This window comes from Alexandromys fortis, unplaced genomic scaffold (genome assembly GCF_014885135.2).
Source record: "Alexandromys fortis isolate MF-2015 unplaced genomic scaffold, M_Fortis_MF-2015_v1.1 scaffold_144, whole genome shotgun sequence".
Classification (NCBI taxonomy): Eukaryota; Metazoa; Chordata; class Mammalia; order Rodentia; family Cricetidae; genus Alexandromys; species Alexandromys fortis.
In genome coordinates this window covers 431533-452843 of record NW_026068021.1, presented here as the reverse complement: position 1 = coordinate 452843, position 21311 = coordinate 431533, and the positions used below count along the sequence as shown (strand labels likewise).

Here is a 21311-nt window from a genome sequence, read left to right as displayed (position 1 = left end):
GGGTGTGGCTCAGTGGTAGAGCCCCTGCCTAGAATCCCCCAGTGAGGGGCTGGGTGTGGCTCAGTGGTCGAACATCTGCCTAGGATCCCCCATTGAGGCACTAAAGGCATGATTCAGTGGTTAACACTTGCCCAGTATGCAGAGGGTTCTGGGTTCCATCACTAGTACTGCTAAAGAAAATAAAACTGTGATGGTTTGAGAGAAAATGCCCCCATAGGCTCATAGGGAAAGGCACTATTAGCCTTATTGGAGTAGATAAGCCTTTGTTGGAGGAACTGAATATCTAGGGGAAGGCTTTAAGGTTTCAGATGCTCAAGTCAGGCCCAGTGGAGCATTCTCTTCCTGCTACCTGCCAATCTGGATGCAGAACTCAGTTCCTTCTCCTGCACCATGTCTGCTGGCATGCCGCCATGATAATGAACTATAAACCTCTGCAACTGTAAACCAGTCCCAACCAAATGTCTTCCTCTCTAAGAGTTGCCGTGATCATGGCGGCTTCACAGTAGTGGAGACCCTGACTAAGTGGGTGGTTTTACTGGCTAGTTTATGTCAAGTTGACACGAGCTAGAATATCTGAAAGGAGAAAACCTCAGTTCAGAAATTGCCTCTGTTAGATCCAACCATAAAGCATTTTCTTAACTAGTGATTGATGCGGGAGGGTCCAGCCCATGGTAGGTGTTGCTGTCCTCAGGCTGGTGATCGTGAGCTCTTTATGAAGCAGGCTGAGCAAGTCAAGGGAAGCTAGCCAGTAAGCAGCACCGCTCTACGGCCCTGCATCAGCTTCTGACTCCAGGTTTTTGCCCCGTTTGAGTTCCTGTCCTGACTTCCTCCAGTGATGAACAGCAATGCTGAAGTGTGAGCCAGATAAACCCTGTCCTCCCCAGGTTGTTTTGGTCATGGTGTTTATCACAGCAACAGTAACCCTAACTAAGACAGTGATATTTGGGAGGAAGCAAACTAAATTCACATGTTCTAGCTGCCAGATATGTCTAGACACCTGAGTTTTCTATGGTAAAATTTTCACTTTGTAGTGAAAAAAATTAAACCAGTTCTCATACCCAACATTGTGAACTTCATGTAGAGCGCATTTCCCCTGGGCCTGGTAAATGTCTCAGCAGGTAAAAAGGGCTCTTGCTCACGTTTGTGGGCCTGAGTTCATCCCAAGGACTTCGCAGTAGAAGCAGAGGACAGCTAGGAAGCTGTGTCCTGAACTCCACCCACTCACTATGTACAAGTGTGCGTGCACACACACAAATAAGCAAATATAACTTAAAAAGCACAGTTCCTAGCAGAGGACATTATAAATGCTTGCAGAGTGGACAAAGAACACAAGGGGCCATGTCTGGAATCACGACTCCACGTATGCTCGCTGCGTGACCTCAGCGTTGTGTTTCACAGAAGGGCCTGGGGCACAGTATTGACCACTCAGTCAGCTGCAGTGCAGTCGAGGGTGACACCGGAGTCTCAATGGGAAAGAACGCCACTGTCATCGGTGTCAGTGGGGCAGAGACTTGGGCGTGAGTCTGCAGAAAGAATAGCTTTTCTTTTCTTTAACTTTTTAAAACAGATAAGCTCTCCACATGTAGTTCAGGCCGGCCTGGAACTCACTGTGTAGTCCAGGCTAGCCTCAAACTTTCAACAATCCTCCTGCTTCTGCTTCTAGAGTGCTGGGATCACAGGCATGAGCCACCACACCTGGTGGGACTATTCTTTTTGACCAGCTGGCTGTCCCAAGCATGCCCAGGGCTTTGTGTGGGGCTGACACTGTAGCCATGGCACCCAGTGAGCTTTGAACACATGGCCCTGGACCACAGAGGGCAGATTTAATGTTGGACTGCTCCACCCCATCTGTTCACCATCTCAGGACCAGGTCAGTGTCCACACACGAGAAGAGACCATTGCAAAGTTTCCATCAGCCATCAGGACAAAGGCTCTGAGGAAGAATGTGCCTCATGTGGAGGAGCAGGGTGAGAGACCTGGTTTCCTACTGCTGTGGTGGTAGACCGTGAACTTGAGGATAGAGTGACACCAGGGTGCGACCCTACAGAGCTGACTGGGGTGGCTCTAGGGCAGTGGTTCTCAACCTGAGGGTCACGACCCCTTTGGCAAACCTCTACCTCCAAAAATAGTTTACATTATGATTCATAACAGTAGCAAACACTACAGTTATAAAACAGCAATAAAAATAATTTTATGTCTGGGGTCGCCACACCATAAGGAACTATATTAAAGGGTCACAGCATTAGGAACGTTGAGAGCCACTGCTCTAGGGGAAGACCTTTCTCACATCTGTGGTGAGTTCAGTTTCTCATGGGTACGGGAATGAGGCTGTGTTTCTGGGCTGGATAGGCTGTCCCATCTTCTAGAAGCTATCAACTTGCAGGCTCTTGACAGCAGCCACTGTGAGCTGAGCACTCACTCTCTTCCTACCCAAATGTCTGACCCCACGCTACGAACCTGTCTGATTAGACGGGGACCAGTGGGGCACATAGATCATGGCCTTCTCTTCAGGTCCTTCATCTCGGTCACACTTTCAGAGTGCCCTCTGCTACACAGAGTGACCAATACAGGGTCCAGGGACAGCCCATAGGCACCTATAAGATTACCCAGCCTGGTGTGGATGGGGACAGTTGAGAAACTAAGCAACTCTGTGGATTTCCTAGGGAATATGTGAGGTTTTCCGGGTGTAGAGTCCAGTCCACCTTAAGTTGATTTGTAAGCCAGTGACCCTAGGGTCACATGCCCTTCTTTGCACTTGTTCCTTAGTGCCCTCCTACCTGTACCAGCTGAGCACTGGGAGTGGCCAGCAAATGCAGGGTGCAGGAGAGCTTCCGAAAGAAACGCTCAGCGGGCGCTCCGAGGCCAGCGCTTCTGGCCCACTCCAGGAACTGCTGCAGGCGAGCACAGGCCTGGACACCCCTGGGCCAATGGAAGCAACTCAGAGAGGGCCCTGGAGAGGGAAGAAAGGATGAAACTGACACACCAGGGTCCCCAAAACACATTCTCCCTTTCCAGGCCACCTCAACACCTATCTCAGTTTCCAAGGCAATGCCAACTAGCCATGCCCTCTCCGGAGGAGATGGAGGAGATGGAGGAGGCAGGGCACAAGGCAAGGGGTGCTGTGACAGCCACCACCCCTACCTCTCCTACCCTACATCATCCTGTCTATGTGGCTGCGCTCTGTTAGATACCCAGAGTTCCAGCAGGTGATGGAGAAACAGCAACTCAGTAAAGCAGGGCCAAGGGCCAGTGTCAGTGTGATCCTGTAACGCTTAGTCTTAGTCTGGCCCCTCTGCAGGCTGGTGGCAGGTACTGGAGCAGCATACAAGGGGTGCTCCGAGCTCTTGTTCGCCCTGGGTCTTGAGCCATCTTCCCACCAGCACAGCTCTAGCGTCCACCAGCACAGCTCTAGCGTCCACCAGCACAGCTCTAGCGTCCACCAGCACAGCTCTAGCGTCCACCAGCACAGCTCTAGCATCCACCAGCACAGCTCTAGCGTCCACCAGCACAGCTCTAGCGTCCACCAGCACAGCTCTAGTGTCCAGCCACAGCACCCCTGGAGCACAATTAGCTTTCCCAAAGGATCCTAGGCCCTGGCCCAAGCACCACTCACCCTTGTCCAGCACCTGATTGAGGAGCAGCGTGCCAGAGAAGAAGAAGAGGTAAGCTAGCATCTGGGAGGCCACCTCAGGGTGCATCTGCTGCTGCTGCAGGAGGTCCGAGGTGGCCTGGAACACGGACACAACGCGCCGGAGCTCCTCAGGCAGAGCAGGGCCTGAGCGCCAGCTCCCCCTGCGCTCTGTCTGAAACGGAGGGCATTCCAAGAGGGCCGGGAGGCAGACATACAGGCACTGCCAAGAGAGAGAGAGAACCCCAAGAGCCACTTACAGGGATGCTGGGACTGACCCAGGAGTCCCCAACCTAACAAGCTTCTGTTCCAGTCTTAGGCAATTGGTTAGAATGAGGCCCAGCAGGAGCCACCTCTGGGACTAATAGAAGCAAGGACGGGAGCTGCGGGTGCAAATAGGCTGGACATGGCAGTGCTGTAAAAGGCTCCATGACCGATGACCACAAGGCTGTACCGTGGTGGCACTCCTGGTATGGGGAAGGGCCAGAGTGGAAGCAGTGGTTGCTTCCTCCCTGCTGAAGCTGGTAGTCCCTTCCCTCCTACCCCAAGGCCCTGGGAAAGCCAGATGGCATCACACACCTTGGAGAGGTAATACACACACTGCTGGAAAGCATAGAGCACCACCTCCTCCAGGGCCGCCATGGCTTCCTCGCTGGCCGTCAGTGTGCAGGAGAACAGTGATTCCTTGGAGCCTGCAGGGAAAAGGGTCACAAGGGGGTCACCAGAACAGTCTGCACATGTGGACTCACCCAGTCAGTAGCATCCAGGACTCCCCCAGCTGTCTAGCTCCCCACTGAGGGCTCTGCATGGTACACCAACACTCCCAATCTGGCTTTCGAGGTACAGCGATCCCAAACCTTAGCCAGTAACACCGGGCAGTCAGAGAAGACCACACACATGTGTTCACATGCTCCCATGTCCCTGAGACAGAGCACAGAAGTCTGTCCTTCCTTCCATCCTCTCTACTTCTTTCCTTCTTTCTAGGTCATGCAGGCTTCTATCACTGGGCTCCTTTCTTTTAAGACAAGGTACCCAGCATGGCCATGAACTCACTCTGTAGTCCAGATTAGCCTTGAGCCTACAACTGTCCTGCCTCAGTCTCCTGAGTGTCTGGGTTAAGAGACCCAAGTCTCCATGCTGTGTTCTCCACCAGAGCTGGCTATGTTCCACTGCAGCAAGCCCAACTCAGCCATGAGGATCAACTGTTTAATGACACAGGTCAGAAGGCTTGCACGGCAGCCCCTTGGGAAGCTGTCACATGGCTGTGGAGTCAGAAGAATCTCTCAGGAAAATGGAAACCTTTCAGCACCCAGAAGGCAGAGGCCAACAGACCTCTGTGAATTTGAGGTCAGCTGATCTACACAACAAGTTCCAGGGCAGCAGGGTTACAGTGAGACTCTGTCTCAAAACACCAAACCAAAACAACAACAATACACCACAAAAAAAGGGAAAGAACCCAAATTGCTGCACACTCCATCCCAGGCCTGGAGGGCTGCTGGGTTATCCACGTGACGATTCAGATCCACCTCACTGCAAGGTGCAAGGGCAAAGAGCGGGCTGACAGGAGAGGCAAACAGGCAACAGTACACAGTACACTCCAGGTGTGGACCTGAGACATCCCAGGCAGACACTGAGAGGAGGAGAACCAAGGGCATAAAGCCATAGGGGTCCCAGGAGCAGATGTCCCTCAGGCAATGAGGAAACCCGGCCTCACCTGCTATAGGCAAGCACAAAGGAGGTATGGGGACACTCCACAGATGCAGTGAGCACACCTCCACTACAGCTTGGACCCACAGTGCCAGGGAGCTAGACCTACACAGTCCAAGGTCCACACTGACACAGGAGAGAGAGAGAGAGAGAGAGTGGCTTTGATGCCACGGCAGAGCAAAGCTCTGGCCCCAGGTCCCCAGGTGCATGGTCAGGACATGGGAACCACCACAGTCGCCATGAGCTCCTGGCTCTGTCAGAACCTCCCAGGCATAGAGTCCTCAGTGAAACTGCCTAGGGCATCAAGGCCTGGCCTCACACCACCACCTTTTATTTATCTGTCTGGTGTGGTGTGCTGTCTGGGGGGAACGGGGATGATTCATGTGTAGGTGTAATGTGTCAGTACATATGGAGGCCAGAGGTCATCCTCAGGTGCCTTTCCTCAGGAACTATCCATCCTGTTTTCTGAGACAGGATCTCTCTTTTGGCCTAGAACTTGGAATGAGCCCCAGGGATCCTCTCTCTGTCTCCACCCCCGCCCCAGCACTGGGATTACAAGCATGTGCCACTATGTGTGTGTGTGTGTGTGTGTGTGTGTGTGTTGTGTGTGTGTGTGTGTGTGTGTGTGTGTCGGGGGGTGGGAGTATGTGATTCAGATCCTCCTATTTCCATGGTAAGAACTTTACTAACTGAGCTACCTTCCTTTTTTTCTGAGCAATTTTGTGTGTTTGTATCCATCCATGCACACTCACATATACACACATCTGCAGACCAGAAAACAACATCCAGTGTCATTCCTTGGGGGTATCCACCTTGGTTTCTCAGACAGGGTCTCCCCCTGGTGTCTGGGGCTCACTGTTTTGGCCAGGCCGGCTAGCCAGTGAGTCCTGGGAAGCCTCCTACCCTCCAGGATTATGAGCATGGGGACAACAAGTCCACACCATCACCCCTGGCTTTTTACTTGCAAGCTAGAGACAGCACTCAGGTCCTTATGTTTGTACGACCAGCACTTTACCAACCAAGCCACTTCCCCAGCACAGCGCACAGCGTTATCTTTATAGAGCCCTCACCACACCACACCGCACCCCACCCCAGCCCACCCCAATCCCCTCTAGCAGAACCACCTCTCCTTGAGTATTTTGGGAATTTGAGTATTTGGAAATGCTAATTTAAGGCATGCTGCCCATATTTTCCATCTCTGAAATTGATGCGCCCTACCATCTTAAGCTATGATTGGCGGCATTCTTCCTTTCTGGATTAAACCCCCCATTTGGTTAACTGTATGTTCATGTGTCCCCTCCAAGTGGTCTGTGCACACATTCAGCCTCCCACAAACAGAACAGAACATACAGACAACACAGACTAGCAAAGTGTCATACAGCAGGCCCTAGAACATCAGATCAGTCTAAATCACTGAGGCTGGCCTCATCTGTGATCCCTAAATGACTGGCCTAGGGACCGTGAAAGCTCCACACTGTACAGGCACATGTGCGTAAAGTTACTGCTGTGCCCACTCTCATGGCGCACCGCAGGGGCCATACCTGTGACATCCAGCTCCTCCTCCATGTTCTGCATGTACAGCGGGCATTTCTGCTGGATGAAGTACAGGAGTTCGATGGAGTTTGACATCCAAAACAGGATGTGCTGAAGGTCGGGAACCAGGTCGGCCATGGGGAAGCTGGCCCAGGAGATGGGTTCCTGGCTACCAAGACAGAAAGACTAACGGATTACTCTGCGGTTCTGTCTGCATGGGGACAGTCATGTTCATGGGATACTAGCAGAAGCAAGTACTTCTGTCAACTTCCCCAAAGTCAGGAGCCTACTGAAGGCTGTCTTCACAGCTCTTCTTCTGGAAGCAGATGAGGAGTAGCTGTGAACACTACGGCACACATACACATAGACACACACATAGGGGTATGTGTGGGGGCTCACTATCCATGGCTTTTGGGGCAAGAAACCCGAGTATAAGTGTGCTATTAGACAAAGAAATAGTTTAAACTGATTACTTAATAAGGGAATTCTCAGAGGACAAGGCTGACTGAACTGAGATTAGTTAGATACTACCTAATAAGAGACTGGCGTCAAGAATGTGGGAAGCTGATGACTCAAGAGGCGGCAATCAGTGGTGAGGATGGAGCTCAGTGGTAGAGCTCCTGCCTAGAACCCCCCAGTTAGGGGCATAGGTGTGACTCAGTGGTAAAGCCCCTGCCTAGAACCCCCCTCAGTGAGGGGAGTAGGGTGTGGTTCAGTGGTAGAGCACCTGCCTAGAATCCCCCAGTGGGGGGCTGAGGTGTAGTTCAGTGGTAGAGCCCCTGTCTACAATTCCTCAGTGAGGGGCTGGGGTGTGGCTCAGTGGTTGAGCATCTGCCTGGAATCCTCCAGTGGGGGTGTGGCTCAGCAGTAAACACTTGCCAACCATCAGTGAGGGCCTGAGGAGAATAGCTCCCTGGTAGAACATGGTCTAGCATGTGCAAGTCCCTGGGTTTAATCCATAGCACCATGAGAAAAGAAATCAGGTGAAAAGCAAAGCATGCTCCTCAGACTTGGAGGTAACTGTTAGGAAATTCCAGTGTGGATAGTCACTGGAGGTCACCTTCCGAGGTCTGTAAGGGGAGAAGGACATTTCTAGCTTCCACACTCCCTTCTGCAGTTTAGTGTGCTATCCACATGGGGGCACTGTTACTTTGGTTAATGAAAACAGAACCAGGTATCTGGCACCCTAGCGAGTTACAGGAGCAGCTCAAACCCCTCCTATAGCTAGCCAGAGACAAGGGTCCACTCATCTCAGGCTTGCCGCCTTCCAGCTAAGCGTCCCCAGTTCAGAGGGCAGTGGCAATGACTGGCACCTGTTTGCCTTGATGTCCTTCTAGACCTTTACTGGCTCTCACAACTGGGGCACCTCAAACCATCTCCCCTGCTCAGTGTCACACGCCAGTCCCAAGAGGTGTGTGGATATCAATCCTTCAGTGTGACTTGCATCTACTTTTTATTGTCCTAACCAGACTCTTGGGACCCCTGTGACTTTGGGGCTACCCTTAGGGCCTTCACAATTCACTAAAATGTCAACATGCATGTATTGCTTTTATTTATTTATTTAGACAGAATTTTGCCATGTAGTCTAGGCTGGCCTTGAACCAGTGAACTTCCTGCCTCAGCTTTCCAAATGCTGGCACTACCATGCCCTGCACAATTCCTCTTCTCCTCAATGCACCGCCCTGGGTCCCTAAGGCTTAGGATGGTAGATTCTCCCGTAAAGCCTCTACAGCCTTATCTGCTGACCATCCCACCTAGGTATGTGCGTCTGCAGCCATGCACACTCCCTCAGAAGGATCACCCCAAGATCTGCCTTAGGCTGGTTTCATATGAGGAAAAGGCCAAGAATCTCTCCCTGGTGGCTTCGGTGTCCCTCACTAGGGGAGTTCTGAGGGGCTGCTTTTCCACCTCTCGTAGGGCATCCAGATATGTAGGCCTAGGAGCAGACACGGAGCTCCCTAACCCAGGCTGTGCCTGGAGAAGATCAAAGCTGATGACTGTGGAGTCAAGCGCCTGGCATTTGATGTTTCCACATGCCTGTAGCGCTGAGGAAAGGGCCACGCCCATGGAAACATCTGGGGCCTAAATGGGGTGATGTGAGGGAATCACAGGGGAGGGTCTGGCCTTTGTCCTGCTGTCCCAGGGCTGTCAAACTCTCCCCTGCTGTCCCAGGCTCTACCCAGCCATTAATTTCACTTTAGTCCACAAACAACGGTGACCTCTCTGTCCTGCGCCTGGGTGGGGGAAGAAGTGGTTGGTGACCATCTCTCCTGTGTTAGCTACTAAGCAGCCGCGGCCTCCCAGCGTAGCCTGCCCAACTACGTGTGTGCATGTGATATGAGTATGGTGTGGGAGTATTTAGTGTGTTTGTGGTATGATGTGTGTGTGTTGTGTGGAATATGAGGATGCCGTGGGGGTGTGTAGTGTGTCTGTGGTGTGTGTGTTATGTATGGGATACGAGTATGGAGGGCCTGCTGGTTCCCCACCCCGACTTAGACACCAGCATGTACAAGAGCTGCACACAGTCAGAAGAGCATTCATTGAACTCTCCGGACCCCAACTCCATTTGGTTTTCAAAATTCTCTGCCTTCCTCGATTTCCCCCAGGGACTCAAAGGGGTGGGCAGCCCCACACTGCCAAATAGACCCGCATATATCTTACTGCCTAGAGATCCCAGGCAGCAACAACACAATCCAAGGCGGCCTCTCTAAGCACGGAGGATCCTGGGAGCTCTTGCTGGCCAGCAGCCTAGACACATTAGTGAGTTCCAGGCTCAGCAAAAGACACTATCTCAAGGGAATAAGGCAGAGTGCTAGAGAAGGACATGGCCTCCTTTGGCCTCTGCAGGTGCATGCACCCCGCCCCCAACACACATGTACATCACAAACATACACACGCTCAGACATGCCCCCTACACTTCCCACACATCCCCACACCACGTACACCCTACACCTTCCACATACCCCACCCCTCCACAACTCCCACACCCCACACTCCCCCAGCTTCCCCACTGACAAATACTAACATTTCTTTCTCTGCCTTGGCCTCCCTGCCTCTCACTTTCTTCTTTTGCTCCAGTCCCGGCCCTATTATTTCCCAAGGCACCTTGTGCTGTGATTTGCATTTCTAATCTGTGTTTATCTTGACTTAGCCTTGTTCTTTCTTTTACCAGTGTTTGTGTTTTTCCCTCTAATCATTATTTCTGATTCCCCTCCCTCAGCAGGGACTGTTTCCCTCCCCGGCTGATGTCATCCTGGGGTGACTGTCCGCAGCTGTGTGGTGACCCACCTCTTGGACTTGGGGTCAGAAATGTGTCCATCTGCTCTTCTGTGCGTGTGTGCGCGTGCGTGTGATATGAGTATGGTGTGGGAGTATTTAGTGTGTTTGTGGTATGATTGTGTGTGTTGTGTGGAATGAGTATGGTGTGGGGGTGTGTAGTGTGCCTGTGGTGTGTATGTGTGTATTATGTATGGGATATGAGTATGGCATGGCAGTGTGTAGTGTGTTTGCGGTGTAGCGTGTATGTGTGTGTTATGTGTGGGCTATGAGTATGGTGTGTGTCTGTGGTGTGTCTGGTGTATATGTGTGTGTTATGTATGGGATACGAGTATGGTGTGGGGGTGTGTAGTGTGCCTGTGGTGTGTGTATGTGTGTGTTATGTATGGGATATGAGTATGGCATGGAGGAGTGTAGTGTGTCTGCAGTGTGGTGTGTATGTATGTGTGTTATGTGTGGGCTATGAGTATGGTGTGTGTGTGTTTCAGAGATCCATCTGCGGGAATGTTCCTTGGGAGCACTGCCCATTTTGTTTTAGAGAAGGGATCTCTCGTTGATCCAAGGCTCACTGAGGAGGATGGCTGACTGGCCTGCTTCTCCATGTCCAGTGCTGGGACTACAAGCATGCTCCCATGTTTGGCTTTTTGTTGTTTTTTTTTTTCCCAGTGAGTTCTGTGCGTCAAACTCCGACCTCGAGTTCTCATGCTTCAGGCAAGTACTTGACCAGCTGGTTCATCTTCCTACCTAAGATGGTAATGTTTTTGAGGAACTATGAAACCACAAGGGGAGTTTCTAAAACCCAATTACAAAGGAAAGTGTGTTTTTAAAAGGATGCTTAGCACAGTACACAGAAACAACAAGAGTCCTTTAACACAGACAAGCAGGTTGGGTAGAGTCAGGCGCAGTGACACACACCTATGATCCCAGCACTTAGGAGGCAGAGCTAGGATACTCTTGAGTTCTGGGCTAGACGATGAGTTCCAAATTAGCTTGGGCTGAACAGTGAGCTCCTAACTCAGAAATCCAAGGGCTGGGATCAATAAGATGGGGTAGAGGCCCTCCCTGAATGTGGGTGTCACCACTCCGCACGCTGGGGACCCGGACAGAACATCGTGGGAGGGGAGGAGGAAGCCTGCCGGCACAGGCTCTTCTCTCCCCTGCTTCCTGGCTGCCCCAAGGTGAGCTGCTGTTCCTCCCCTCCCTGCTGCTAGGAGGCTGCTCCACCACAGTGTGGGGGTGCAGGACCAGCCCTCAGTGGAAACCACGAGCCAAAAGGCACTTTCCCTCCCCTAAGTTGCTCTGTCTGCTAGTTTGTCACAGTGATGTGAATGAAGGGCATGGTCTGGAAGAGGGTAGTTCCAGGTGAGGAGAGCTGGGACGCAGACCCCACGTCCACAGAGCAGAGGAACGCTAATTCTCAGACACAGGAGAGAGATGGAGATCTGGCAGCCTGTGGCCAAGCTAAGCCCAGATGTGAGTTCATGGGACTGACTGCCATGTTCACACCGCTCTGTGTTCTTGTAGTGATTCAGTATTTTCAAAAGAAAAAAAAGGAATTTGAAAAGAAAGCCATGAGCATGCCTGAGGGACTGAATTTCTGGAAATACAGCAGAAACGGTAAAGCTAAAGGGAAGGCCTTGGCTCTTCCTGTCAGTGGGGAAGCAGGGTCCACCCCATGCTACACTTCTTTCAGCCCAGTCAAGCTAAGGCCCTAGGCCACCCAGGCAGACAGGTCCTGGGATGGAAAGTTCTAGTCTGACCTGCACTTCCAGGTGCAGCAGGAATGTTTAGCAGTTTGCCATCATATCCACACTGCCTCATTTTCCTCAAGCCTGGCTGTCCCAAGACAAAGCCCTTCACCCCAACTGAACAGGACCAATACCTCTATGACTCTTCTGAGCCCTACCATGCTGTCAATCATCCTCTGGAATCAGTGCTGCCTCCAGCTAGTTTGCATAGAGCCCGACAGGCCAGGAAGCAGCACGTGGTCTCCCCATGCAGCTGCAGACTCCAGGGGTCCTGACTCCCACTCCCAGTCAGTGGCCTTATCTGGCTCATCTCCATCTGGTGGTCACTGAGAATGGCAGGACCCCGGTCATCTATCCTCCCTCTGTACGTCCTTTGATCCTACTGTACAAAGAGGTCATTGGACAACTCTGAAACACCCATTAACAACAGCATGCCTCTGATTCTGAAATAGGAACATGATACCAGCAGGGGGAGCCCTTGGCCTCCCAATTCCAGTCCCCTCCCTAAGTGCCCTGAGTTCTGAGACCATCTTTTCAGCTCAGCCTGAGCATTAGCATGAGAGCATGGCTTCACAGGCTACAGTCATGTGTGCAAACACTTATACATGTCACAGATACCGTCTGGGGCCTTTTTCTTTTAAATGCAGGGCCTCATGTATCTCAGGCTGACCTTAAATTCACTATGCACCAACGGTGACCTTGAACTTCTGATTCTGCCTGCCTTTACTTCTGAGTATCATGATTACAAGTGGACACCCCCACCCCTGGTTTCTGGGGGTGCTGAAGATGTCTACCCACTAAGACATCTCCTCAGCCCTGGGCATTATTTTTCAGTACTAGCATGCTGGAAGAGCCAAGGCTGAAGTTCCCAGACTCCCTCTTTGTTAACACTGTGCAGACATGCCACTGCTACCCTGACAATTCGCCCAGAGAGGGCATCTCATGAAGGCTTCAATTCCAGCAGGGCAGCATGCTGGTGGCAGATTATCCACAATGATCCACCAGGTCCACCAGTGCTGCAAGTGTCCAGATGTGCTTTCCATGGACACTGGGCTAGGGTGCTTTAGGGAATCAGTTGTGGGAAGACTCCTCTCTTGTTAAAGATGATCTGGGTAATTTAATGTGCTTGTGTGTGTGTTGCTAGGCAACTGTTCTACCACTGAGCACCAGGTACACCTATGGTGGAGTGTTTGCTGTTGTTTTAGTACTGATGATTGAACCCTGGTCCTCCCCGGTGCTAGGCAGGTTACCTATGCTAAGTCACTTCTTCAACTCACCGTGGGATTCTAGGCAGGAGCTCTACCGCTTAGCTATACCCCGAGCCCTCAACAGGAGAGCCTAGGCAGGAGCTCTACTGCTGAGCTAGACTCCCAACCCTCAATAGGAGATCCTTGGCAGGAGCTCTACCACTAAGCTATGTCCCCTGCCCTGTTTTTACTTTATTATTTGAGATAGGGTCTTAGCTGTCCAAGCTGGGCTAGTACTCACCATGTAGCCCAGGCAAGCCTTGAGCTTGCAAACCTCCTGCCTCAGCTCCTACTCAGCACAGTCGTCATGTGCCTGCACCACCAGGCCTACCTAGGAAATTTTCCTCACAGCTTCCCAGGGTGGTTAGGGGAAAGGAACGGGAGGGCAGTTGCTGAGTGGCTGAAGTCTGGAGTTCAGCCCAAGGAGCCTGCAGGGAACTCGATGCTGCAAGAGAGAGGGCGATAACTAGGTCACACTTACAGTTGCGCCTGCTTTTCCGCTAGCTCTTTGGTTTTCTCCTATAAAGGAAAAAAAGAAAGACAAAATGAAATGTGAGAAAAACAGGAGAGCACAGGGAAAAACTCAGATACACATCATTCCGGGTCTGCGGGATGGCTCAGTGGGACACGCGCTTGCCACAGAGTCCCTGAGTTCTATCTCCAGAACCCACACAAAGGTGAAGAAGGGGAGGGTTGCTGCAGGGATCTTAGAGCTGCAGGTGGGCTGCACAAGCCCTGCTGTGAGGTGGTACTCTTGACTACAGCAACCATGTGGTTAAGGGCTGCCTTACGGGATCAGAGAGCCACTACACCCTGGAACATCCTTCTGAGTTTACTTAATGTTAAAAGGACTACCGGAACCACTTTTCTGAGCTACGGCAGCCAGACCTGGTAGTGGGGGTTTCCCTACAGAACCCTGAAATCTGCCAGTGATGCAGGCTTGGGCAGGTGATGACTTCAGCTCTCCCAGCACTGAAGATATTACCAGAGGCAGGAGCGGGCAGAGAAACACACACCTGCAAACTGAGCACTCCACCTGGGAGATGGGGCAGAAGAAGGAAGAGTTCAAGGCCAGCCTGGGCTGGGAGACTGTCTCAAACAAGCACATAAGCTAACAACAGTAACTTTTAAAAAAATTTAAGGTAGTTCTTGTTTTCTAGATTATGGACCCCTATTTCTTGTTTCTTTTCTTTCTTTCTTTTTGAGACCAGGTCTCTCTATGTATCCCTGGCTGCCCTAGGACTCAATATGTAGACCAGGCTGTCCTTGAACTCACAGAGATCTGCCTGTCTCTGCCTCCCAAATGCTTGAATTAAAGGTATGCGCCACTATGAATGAACCTATTTCTTTTTCATCTTTAATATTTTTAAGTCTCTGTGTGTGTGTGCATCTGTTTATCTGCATGTATGTGCAGCACATGTGTGCAGTGCCCTTGGAGGCAGTGAGAGGCCATCAGATCTCCAGAAACTGAATTTCCAGGCAGTTGTGAACTGTCTGATGTGGGTCCTCTGCAGGAGCAGCAAGTGCTCTTAAGTGCTGAGCCATCTCTCCAACCCATAGGGCCCCTATTTCTAAAAACTGTATTACATAAAAGCCCTATATTTCCATTCTTTAATGAGAGAAATTCGTCTCATAACAAATATTAACCCCTACCTAGTGGTTTCATAAACTTGTAATTCTCCTCAACAAATTCCATTGAAAAGATAGAAAGGGAGAACTAATTTCATGGGTTGTCCTCTGACCCTCTGACCTTCAGACCTGCACCATGGAACAGGCACCCATATCCATACACACCACACACACACACACACACACACACACACACACACACACACACACAGAGGAAAAGAGAAGCCATTCCTCAATACACATTACTCTGTCTCCTTGAAAAACTCAGCAGGTGGCCGGAGACACCAGAACTCTGCTATTCCCTCTTAGCTAAGCTTTTTCCACTCTACAAGCCTTTCCCACCGATTCTGCTCCCCTCTTCCTGCATGTGACCCACACACCTCTTGTGACAGAAACAGAGCAGTCTCCATTTCACCCAACCAGACATTTAAATACTAGGAGCGATGGGACAAACACTCTATAAACAAAATGAACTGTCTAGTCATGCTTCCTGTTATGTTACAGTGTATTCTCATGTGTGTGTGTGTGTGTGTGTGTGTTCCTCCATCACACTCTATCTTATTCACTTATTTACCTAGAGACAGAACTCTCACTGAGGCTGAGGCTGACCCCTGGATCCACACCTCTCTAGCCCTGAGTCCTGAGACTACAGAGATGCTCCTGGAAGAGCAAAGTCAAGATTCGTGAAAGCCTCTAACAACCCTGAGCAACAGAGACACGTCTGGTGCCTGGGAGTCAGGTCACCTTCAGGGCAGGAGCTGCAAAGCTGCTGATACCTTGGACGGCACCAAGCAGCCTGTTCCAGTGCTTTTACTTGACCCGCCCAACAGGTGGCACTGCTGGGCTTTTATGAAGAGTCCCGGGGGTGGGGAGAGCAGGAAAGGTACCACTTGTAGCGGGAGAGGCCATGGATACTGCTAACTACCCCATGAGATTTACAGGACTGGCTCCACAGTGAGGAATTCTGCACGGCCTTCCTGCCCCGCCCCCAGTCTACTGGCCCAGGTTGACCTGGAGGGAATGTGCCAACCTGCTCCTCACCACCAAACTGACCTGGTGGAAAACACGGGGCACTGAGCCTGTGGATAGTGGTCTGGCAGGGCTCAGACTCAGACTCACTCTGAAGGCAAAATTCTACACTGAGGCCTACAATGCCCAGCCTGGTGGCCTGCCCAGTATGGAGGTACAGATGGACAGGCCAGCCCTTTCCCAGTCTGACATCACTGTGGCGACATCAGAGTAGTGGCAGGCCTTCGACTCTGGCAGGCGGAGCCCAGCCATCTAGTAGCACCAGTCAAGACACAAGCCATCACCCCCACGCACCCAGACGGTGTCTCGGACCATCTTGGAGATCTTGAGCAGGAGATGCCTGAAGGTACCGGGCTGGAAGCGAGTGGCAGAGTGCTGGATGCAGAGGCAGAGGAGGAAGGCAGGTGTCAGCTTGTAGTCATCACCACCAGGCTCAGTCAGCGTCATGATCCTCTGTAGCAGTGTGTCTTCCATGTCGGGCTCAAACTCCAGGAGCAGTGACCGCCGCCGGACCACAGCAGGGGGCAAGGAAGGGACCCCACGGGATCTGAGTACCGCGCCACACATCCTACAGCTCTGTGGTGCAGCCCCAAGACGGGCAATGGCACAGGCAGGCAGCGGCTGTGCCTGCCCAGGGTCCTTGAACAGCAGCAGGTAGTAGAGACCCAGGGAGAGCAGGTCGCCGTGTTGTAGCACCACGGGATTCCTTCCCACTTCGGAGAAGTTGACCGAAACCGACGCCCCTGCGATGGGCTCCAGCACCAGCCTGGCCCCTGCCTGTCCACCTTCTGCGGACTGGTGGCGGCGTATTGTGCAGTGCAGGGGCAGGATGTCCGGGGCAGACAGGCTGATGCTGGGTTTGCTGGAGGGTGTGCGCTGGCCCACGGTGTGCCGCTCCCGGCTGAGCACATACACCAGGCTATCCTAAGAGCAGACAGATGACTTAGGACGGGTAGGACGTTAGTCGTGGCAGCACCAGCACAGCAGTGCCCCTGTTCCCGCAGCCACATCTTCCTAGGTTCTGTTCCCAGGACTCCTCATAGGCCGCCACCAGTAACCTGTCACCTTGGCAACCCTTCCCTGGCCACCCCAGCCTATCCCAGAGGACATGGCTTCTCTACACAAAAGAGACCCATCAAGAGACAAGGGCTGACAGCCACAAGCTGAGGGCTGCCAAACTCCCCAAGTCACCCCAAAAGAAAGCAGTGTAGTAGTAGACCCTGTGCCTCGGTTCTCAGCTCAGCATGGAGCATCTCGAGACTGAGCCCAGGAACCCAGAATGTTGTGAAAAGTACAGAGAGCTGAAGAAAAGGTAAGTGACAACAGGATGTCACCAAAGCCGGCTTCTTGGGAATCAGATAAAGAAGTAAGAAATGGCTCTGGAAACTGGGTCTGCTGGCACAGGTCAATCACCTCTGCATTTGGGAAGGAAGCTGAAGCAGAAGGATCGCATTCAAGGCCTGCTTGGGTGACAGTGAGTTTCATACCAGCCTGGGCTACATAGAAAGACATTGTCTCAAAAAAGTGGGGGAGAACAGAACCTAGGAACAAGCAGCTAGGACAGCACAGTTACCAAGTCACAATCAGTTCCCACTGTCACCTGGCCAAGGACAGGCCCGCCCTTCTCTCTCTCCCTCCTTCCCTCTCTCCCTCTCTCTCCCCTCTCTCTCTCTCTCTCTCTCTCTCTCTCTCTCTCTCTCACACACACACACACACACACATACACACATGCACGTGCATGCACACATACATATCACACCACATATCCCTGTCCCAAAGGCCTGAGACAGAAGTCGGAAAGTGGTCTAGCACAGAGACCCAAGGAGGGATGAGTTCAGTGAGCACCCTTGTGTGGCTGTTCCCTGCTGGGGCCTAGACAGAGGACACAGGCAGCAAACGGCCTTGCACTCCACCTCCCATCTCTCCCACAGCTGCCTCCGCTGGAGGCAGGGTGAGGCCTGACCTACTGGGAACTAGGAGTGGCTCACATGCTGCTGACTGTAGCCCTGTAACAGCAGCAGGTGCGGGCATTGGTACAGTGAGTACCGCATGCTATCAGGGGTGGGCTCCTCTGGATCCTGGGTCGCGTCAGCTAGTGTGGGTCCTGGACTTAGGCTGGTCTCGCTGACTGTACGGCGCAGTTGGGTCGGTGGGGAGTGTTGGGTGGCCTCAGAGGTGAGGGCTGGCGTTCCCTTGGCACGGATACGCTGTAGCCTCCGGGCTTGGGCGTTTATCCCTGGAACAGAAAGAGTGGAAGCAAAGTAGTCAGAGATCTCAGCACGACTCATTCTCAGATTGTCCAGACTATGAATCTCACTGAGTTACGTGGACACCTGTCATTGCTCTGTCACAAAAGGTCTGGAGATGGGTCTAAGGTCTCTGGCCAATGCCCATGTCCTTTGAAAGTTTAGGCATTGCCTTGATGATGCAGAAGTCCCAGGAAGGCCTGCCCCAACAGGCAGTCTCAGAGCAGGTAGGCCAGTTTTCCACACTTTGTGGCTCAGAGGCGACCATGACATACCTTAGCCTGTACTTTGGCCCCCATCACCAAACCTACAAAACAAATGCCCCAACACAGCATTGCTCATCCCAGATCAGCATGTCACCACCACAGAGCCTTGTCCCTGACATCCCTGCCCTGTCCTTCCAAGCTCATATGTGGGTCAGGGTAAACTCTTTGGGGATAGGGTATTCTGGCTAGAAGTGATGGAACCAGTTGGTCACTTTACAAGGTAGAACTGGTCAAGCTGCCAGTCACCTGCTGGTCTGCTTCTGTCACAGCATGGCTGCTACCTTCCGGAGGCCACATGACCTGACAGGCCAGAGTAGGTGCATACATAGGAACACTCATTTAGGCACAAGAGAATGCAAATATACATGCATCCAAATATACATACGCACATAAATGTATAAATACACACACAAATAAGTGCATGTAAAATGTACACAAATATATATGCACACACAAACACACATACATAAACAAATGTAACACACAAGCACCATAAAATACACATATTCATGTAGCCACAAACACACATGCACAAAAATCCTGAACTTCACACTCCCATGTGCAAGATGAAGGTACAAAAACATAATCACAGGTGTATGTGCTCCCAGCTCTGTACACATACAGACATTCACATGGACACGCTGCTGGGAAATAGCATTACACTCCACGAAACACTTTAAAAACCTCATGCTTTCAAATACAGGAAATGTTCTCTAAAGTACCATTGCTGGGAAAGCTCCCAGCAGGATGGATGGAACCCTGGGGACCCAGTTCTCTGTTCCCAGCTGATCCTGGCGCTTTCTTCCCTGAGCCCTCTGCTGAGTCCCCTCTATGCAGCTTTGTCCCTATCTGTAGCATCCTTTCTTCCAGCCATTACAAACAAAACCAGACAAAAGCCAGAAGGGGGGCCCGGGAATGGCTGCGATGCACACCTTACCGGGAGCTGGTGGTTGAGCTCTGAGCTCTGCCCTTCCTTCCAGAAGGCTGCCTGCGCATCTGCAGCCCGCAGGGGGCCAGGGCTGCAGGATGGAGGCTGGCCAGCCGCAGCGCTAGGCTATGAGGCTGCTCTACCCGCTGCAGAGCCCAGCTGGCCAGCCCAGCAAGAGACAGGTGCCCAGCAGGTGGGGCTGAAGCCCCACCCCTGCCCTGTCTTGCCTTGCCTCACCCTGCCCCCAATCTGTAAAGAATGCCAGATGCTCAAAACAAAACAAAGCATGCTTCTTATCACCTTACACAAGGCTTCCTATTAAATCCAACATGCCCATTACAGCATTCATTTCCATCCCACCCAGGAGCTGTGAGTCCCCCGAGGCCTTTCCTGTATTAAATGATGATCTGTGTGCACTTCTTCACAAACCAGGAACCATATCTGGTTCACAGGACTTGTAAACTGCAAGCCCATGGTATTGAGCAACACGCCGTCCTCTCCTGCCAGATGCTCTTTCCACCATACCCTGGAGCGTCATCTGCAGTGTCTGCACACTGAGTCCGAGCTCCCTTTGGGAGGGCTGGTGCAGAGTGCATGTCCTTGTCCCATAGCAGACGACAGAGGAGGAGCGAGGCATGAGATTGCTGCTGAAGCTGTTGAGCTGCTGGCTTTGCTGGTCTCCATGGTGTACGCTGCTGCACGGCCTTACCTGTCCAGGCTCCTGCATGCTTCCTGGTGAACTTGGGCACACATCCAACCACTGCCACCCAGAACGAAAGCCTCGCCTGTCATTCCTAGTCCCAGGCTGGAAGCTCATTGAGCCTAGTGGGAACCAAGGAAGGCGACCTGGGAAGTAGGGGGCAGGGAGCGGGGAGGTCACTGCATTGGCACTGATATTGACAGACAGGTTAGACAGGTGGGGGCTAGGAAGGGCACATCTGAGAGGGTAATGCTCTTTTCTCAAAACGACAGGATTTCTGTCAGCTGTTAGTGTCTCTTGTGGGACAGCCTGACATGGAACCTCAGGGCTTTCTGGGAGCCCTGGGAAATAAAGAGGAGAGGCTACCTTCAGCTCAGCTGCTTTCTGCAACGCCAGAACTTCTAGAATGTCCCCAGGGAATTGCATCCTCTGCCACCACCCAGCCCTGGATTTGGGGAATGCTTTGTGGGGAGCATCATTTTGGACCTTATTTTCTTCTTTTCGATCTGGTTCCATGGTTCTTCAGTGAGGACAAATTGAGCATCTGGCATTCTTTACAGATTGGGGGCAGGGTGAGGCAAGGCAAGACGGGGTGTCCATATCACTTTTTATTTATTTACTTGTTTATGTATTTTGGTGGTGTGATGTGTACGTGTGTATGCATGTGTACATGCACACGAACATGGAGATCAGGACTTTGGCTTTGTGAAGCAAGTTTTCTCCTTCTTCATGTGGGCCCCAGAGATCCAACTCAGGTCATCAGGCATGGTAACAAGCACCTTTACCCACTGAGCATCTCATTGGTCCTACCTTGTTAGTTTTGGGGTGTTTTGTTTGTTTGCTTGCTTGCCTGCTTGCTTTTAAACAGAACTTCTCAGGAGCTTGTAACTTGTCAAACAGGGTAGGCAGTCTGGCTGGCAAGTGATGGGATCCTCCTATCCCAGCACTGGGATGACAGGCACATGCCTCCATAACTGGCTTTTTTTTTTTTTTTCCAACAGGGATCCCGGGGATTGAATTTAGGTCCTCATGCTGGACCATCTCCTCAGCCCCTATCTTACTTTGAGGACAATTATATGATCTCTCTGACTGCCTCCCTAGCACCAGAATTACAAACCCATACCTCTCTGCATGGCTTTCTTATTTCATCTTTAATAATTCTAAACAAATGTGGCAGATACCAAGGTGTCAGTAAATTCACCTAATTCCCTGTGCTTTTCTTTTTAGTTTTTGGTTTTCTGAGACAGGGTCTTATTACATAGATCAGGTCAGACCAGAACTCATAATTTTCCTGCCTCAGTCTCCTGAAGATTGGAATCACAGGCCTGAGCATCATGCCTGGTTGAGTTTCTTTCCTCTTAAAGGCCTTTCTTC

The 21311-nt window shown here is 51.7% G+C and overlaps 1 protein-coding gene across 2 annotated transcripts in view; it reads right to left on the bottom strand.

Moving 5' to 3' along the window:
- Nucleotides 1-21311, bottom strand: part of Radil (Rap associating with DIL domain) — a 70076-nt gene that overhangs the window by 7575 nt on the left and 41190 nt on the right. The window contains exons 3-9 of one of the 2 annotated variants that reach the window (XM_050163249.1): nucleotides 17786-18033; nucleotides 16092-16721; nucleotides 13621-13658; nucleotides 6877-7037; nucleotides 4208-4320; nucleotides 3614-3851; nucleotides 2778-2950 (exon numbers count right to left, since the gene is read on the bottom strand). In XM_050163249.1, coding sequence (XP_050019206.1) covers nucleotides 2778-2950; nucleotides 3614-3851; nucleotides 4208-4320; nucleotides 6877-7037; nucleotides 13621-13658; nucleotides 16092-16721; nucleotides 17786-18033 — 1601 coding nt within the window. The remainder of the gene's footprint in view (nucleotides 1-2777; nucleotides 2951-3613; nucleotides 3852-4207; nucleotides 4321-6876; nucleotides 7038-13620; nucleotides 13659-16091; nucleotides 16722-17785; nucleotides 18034-21311) is intronic. The other variant, XM_050163250.1, reaches the window with a different exon arrangement.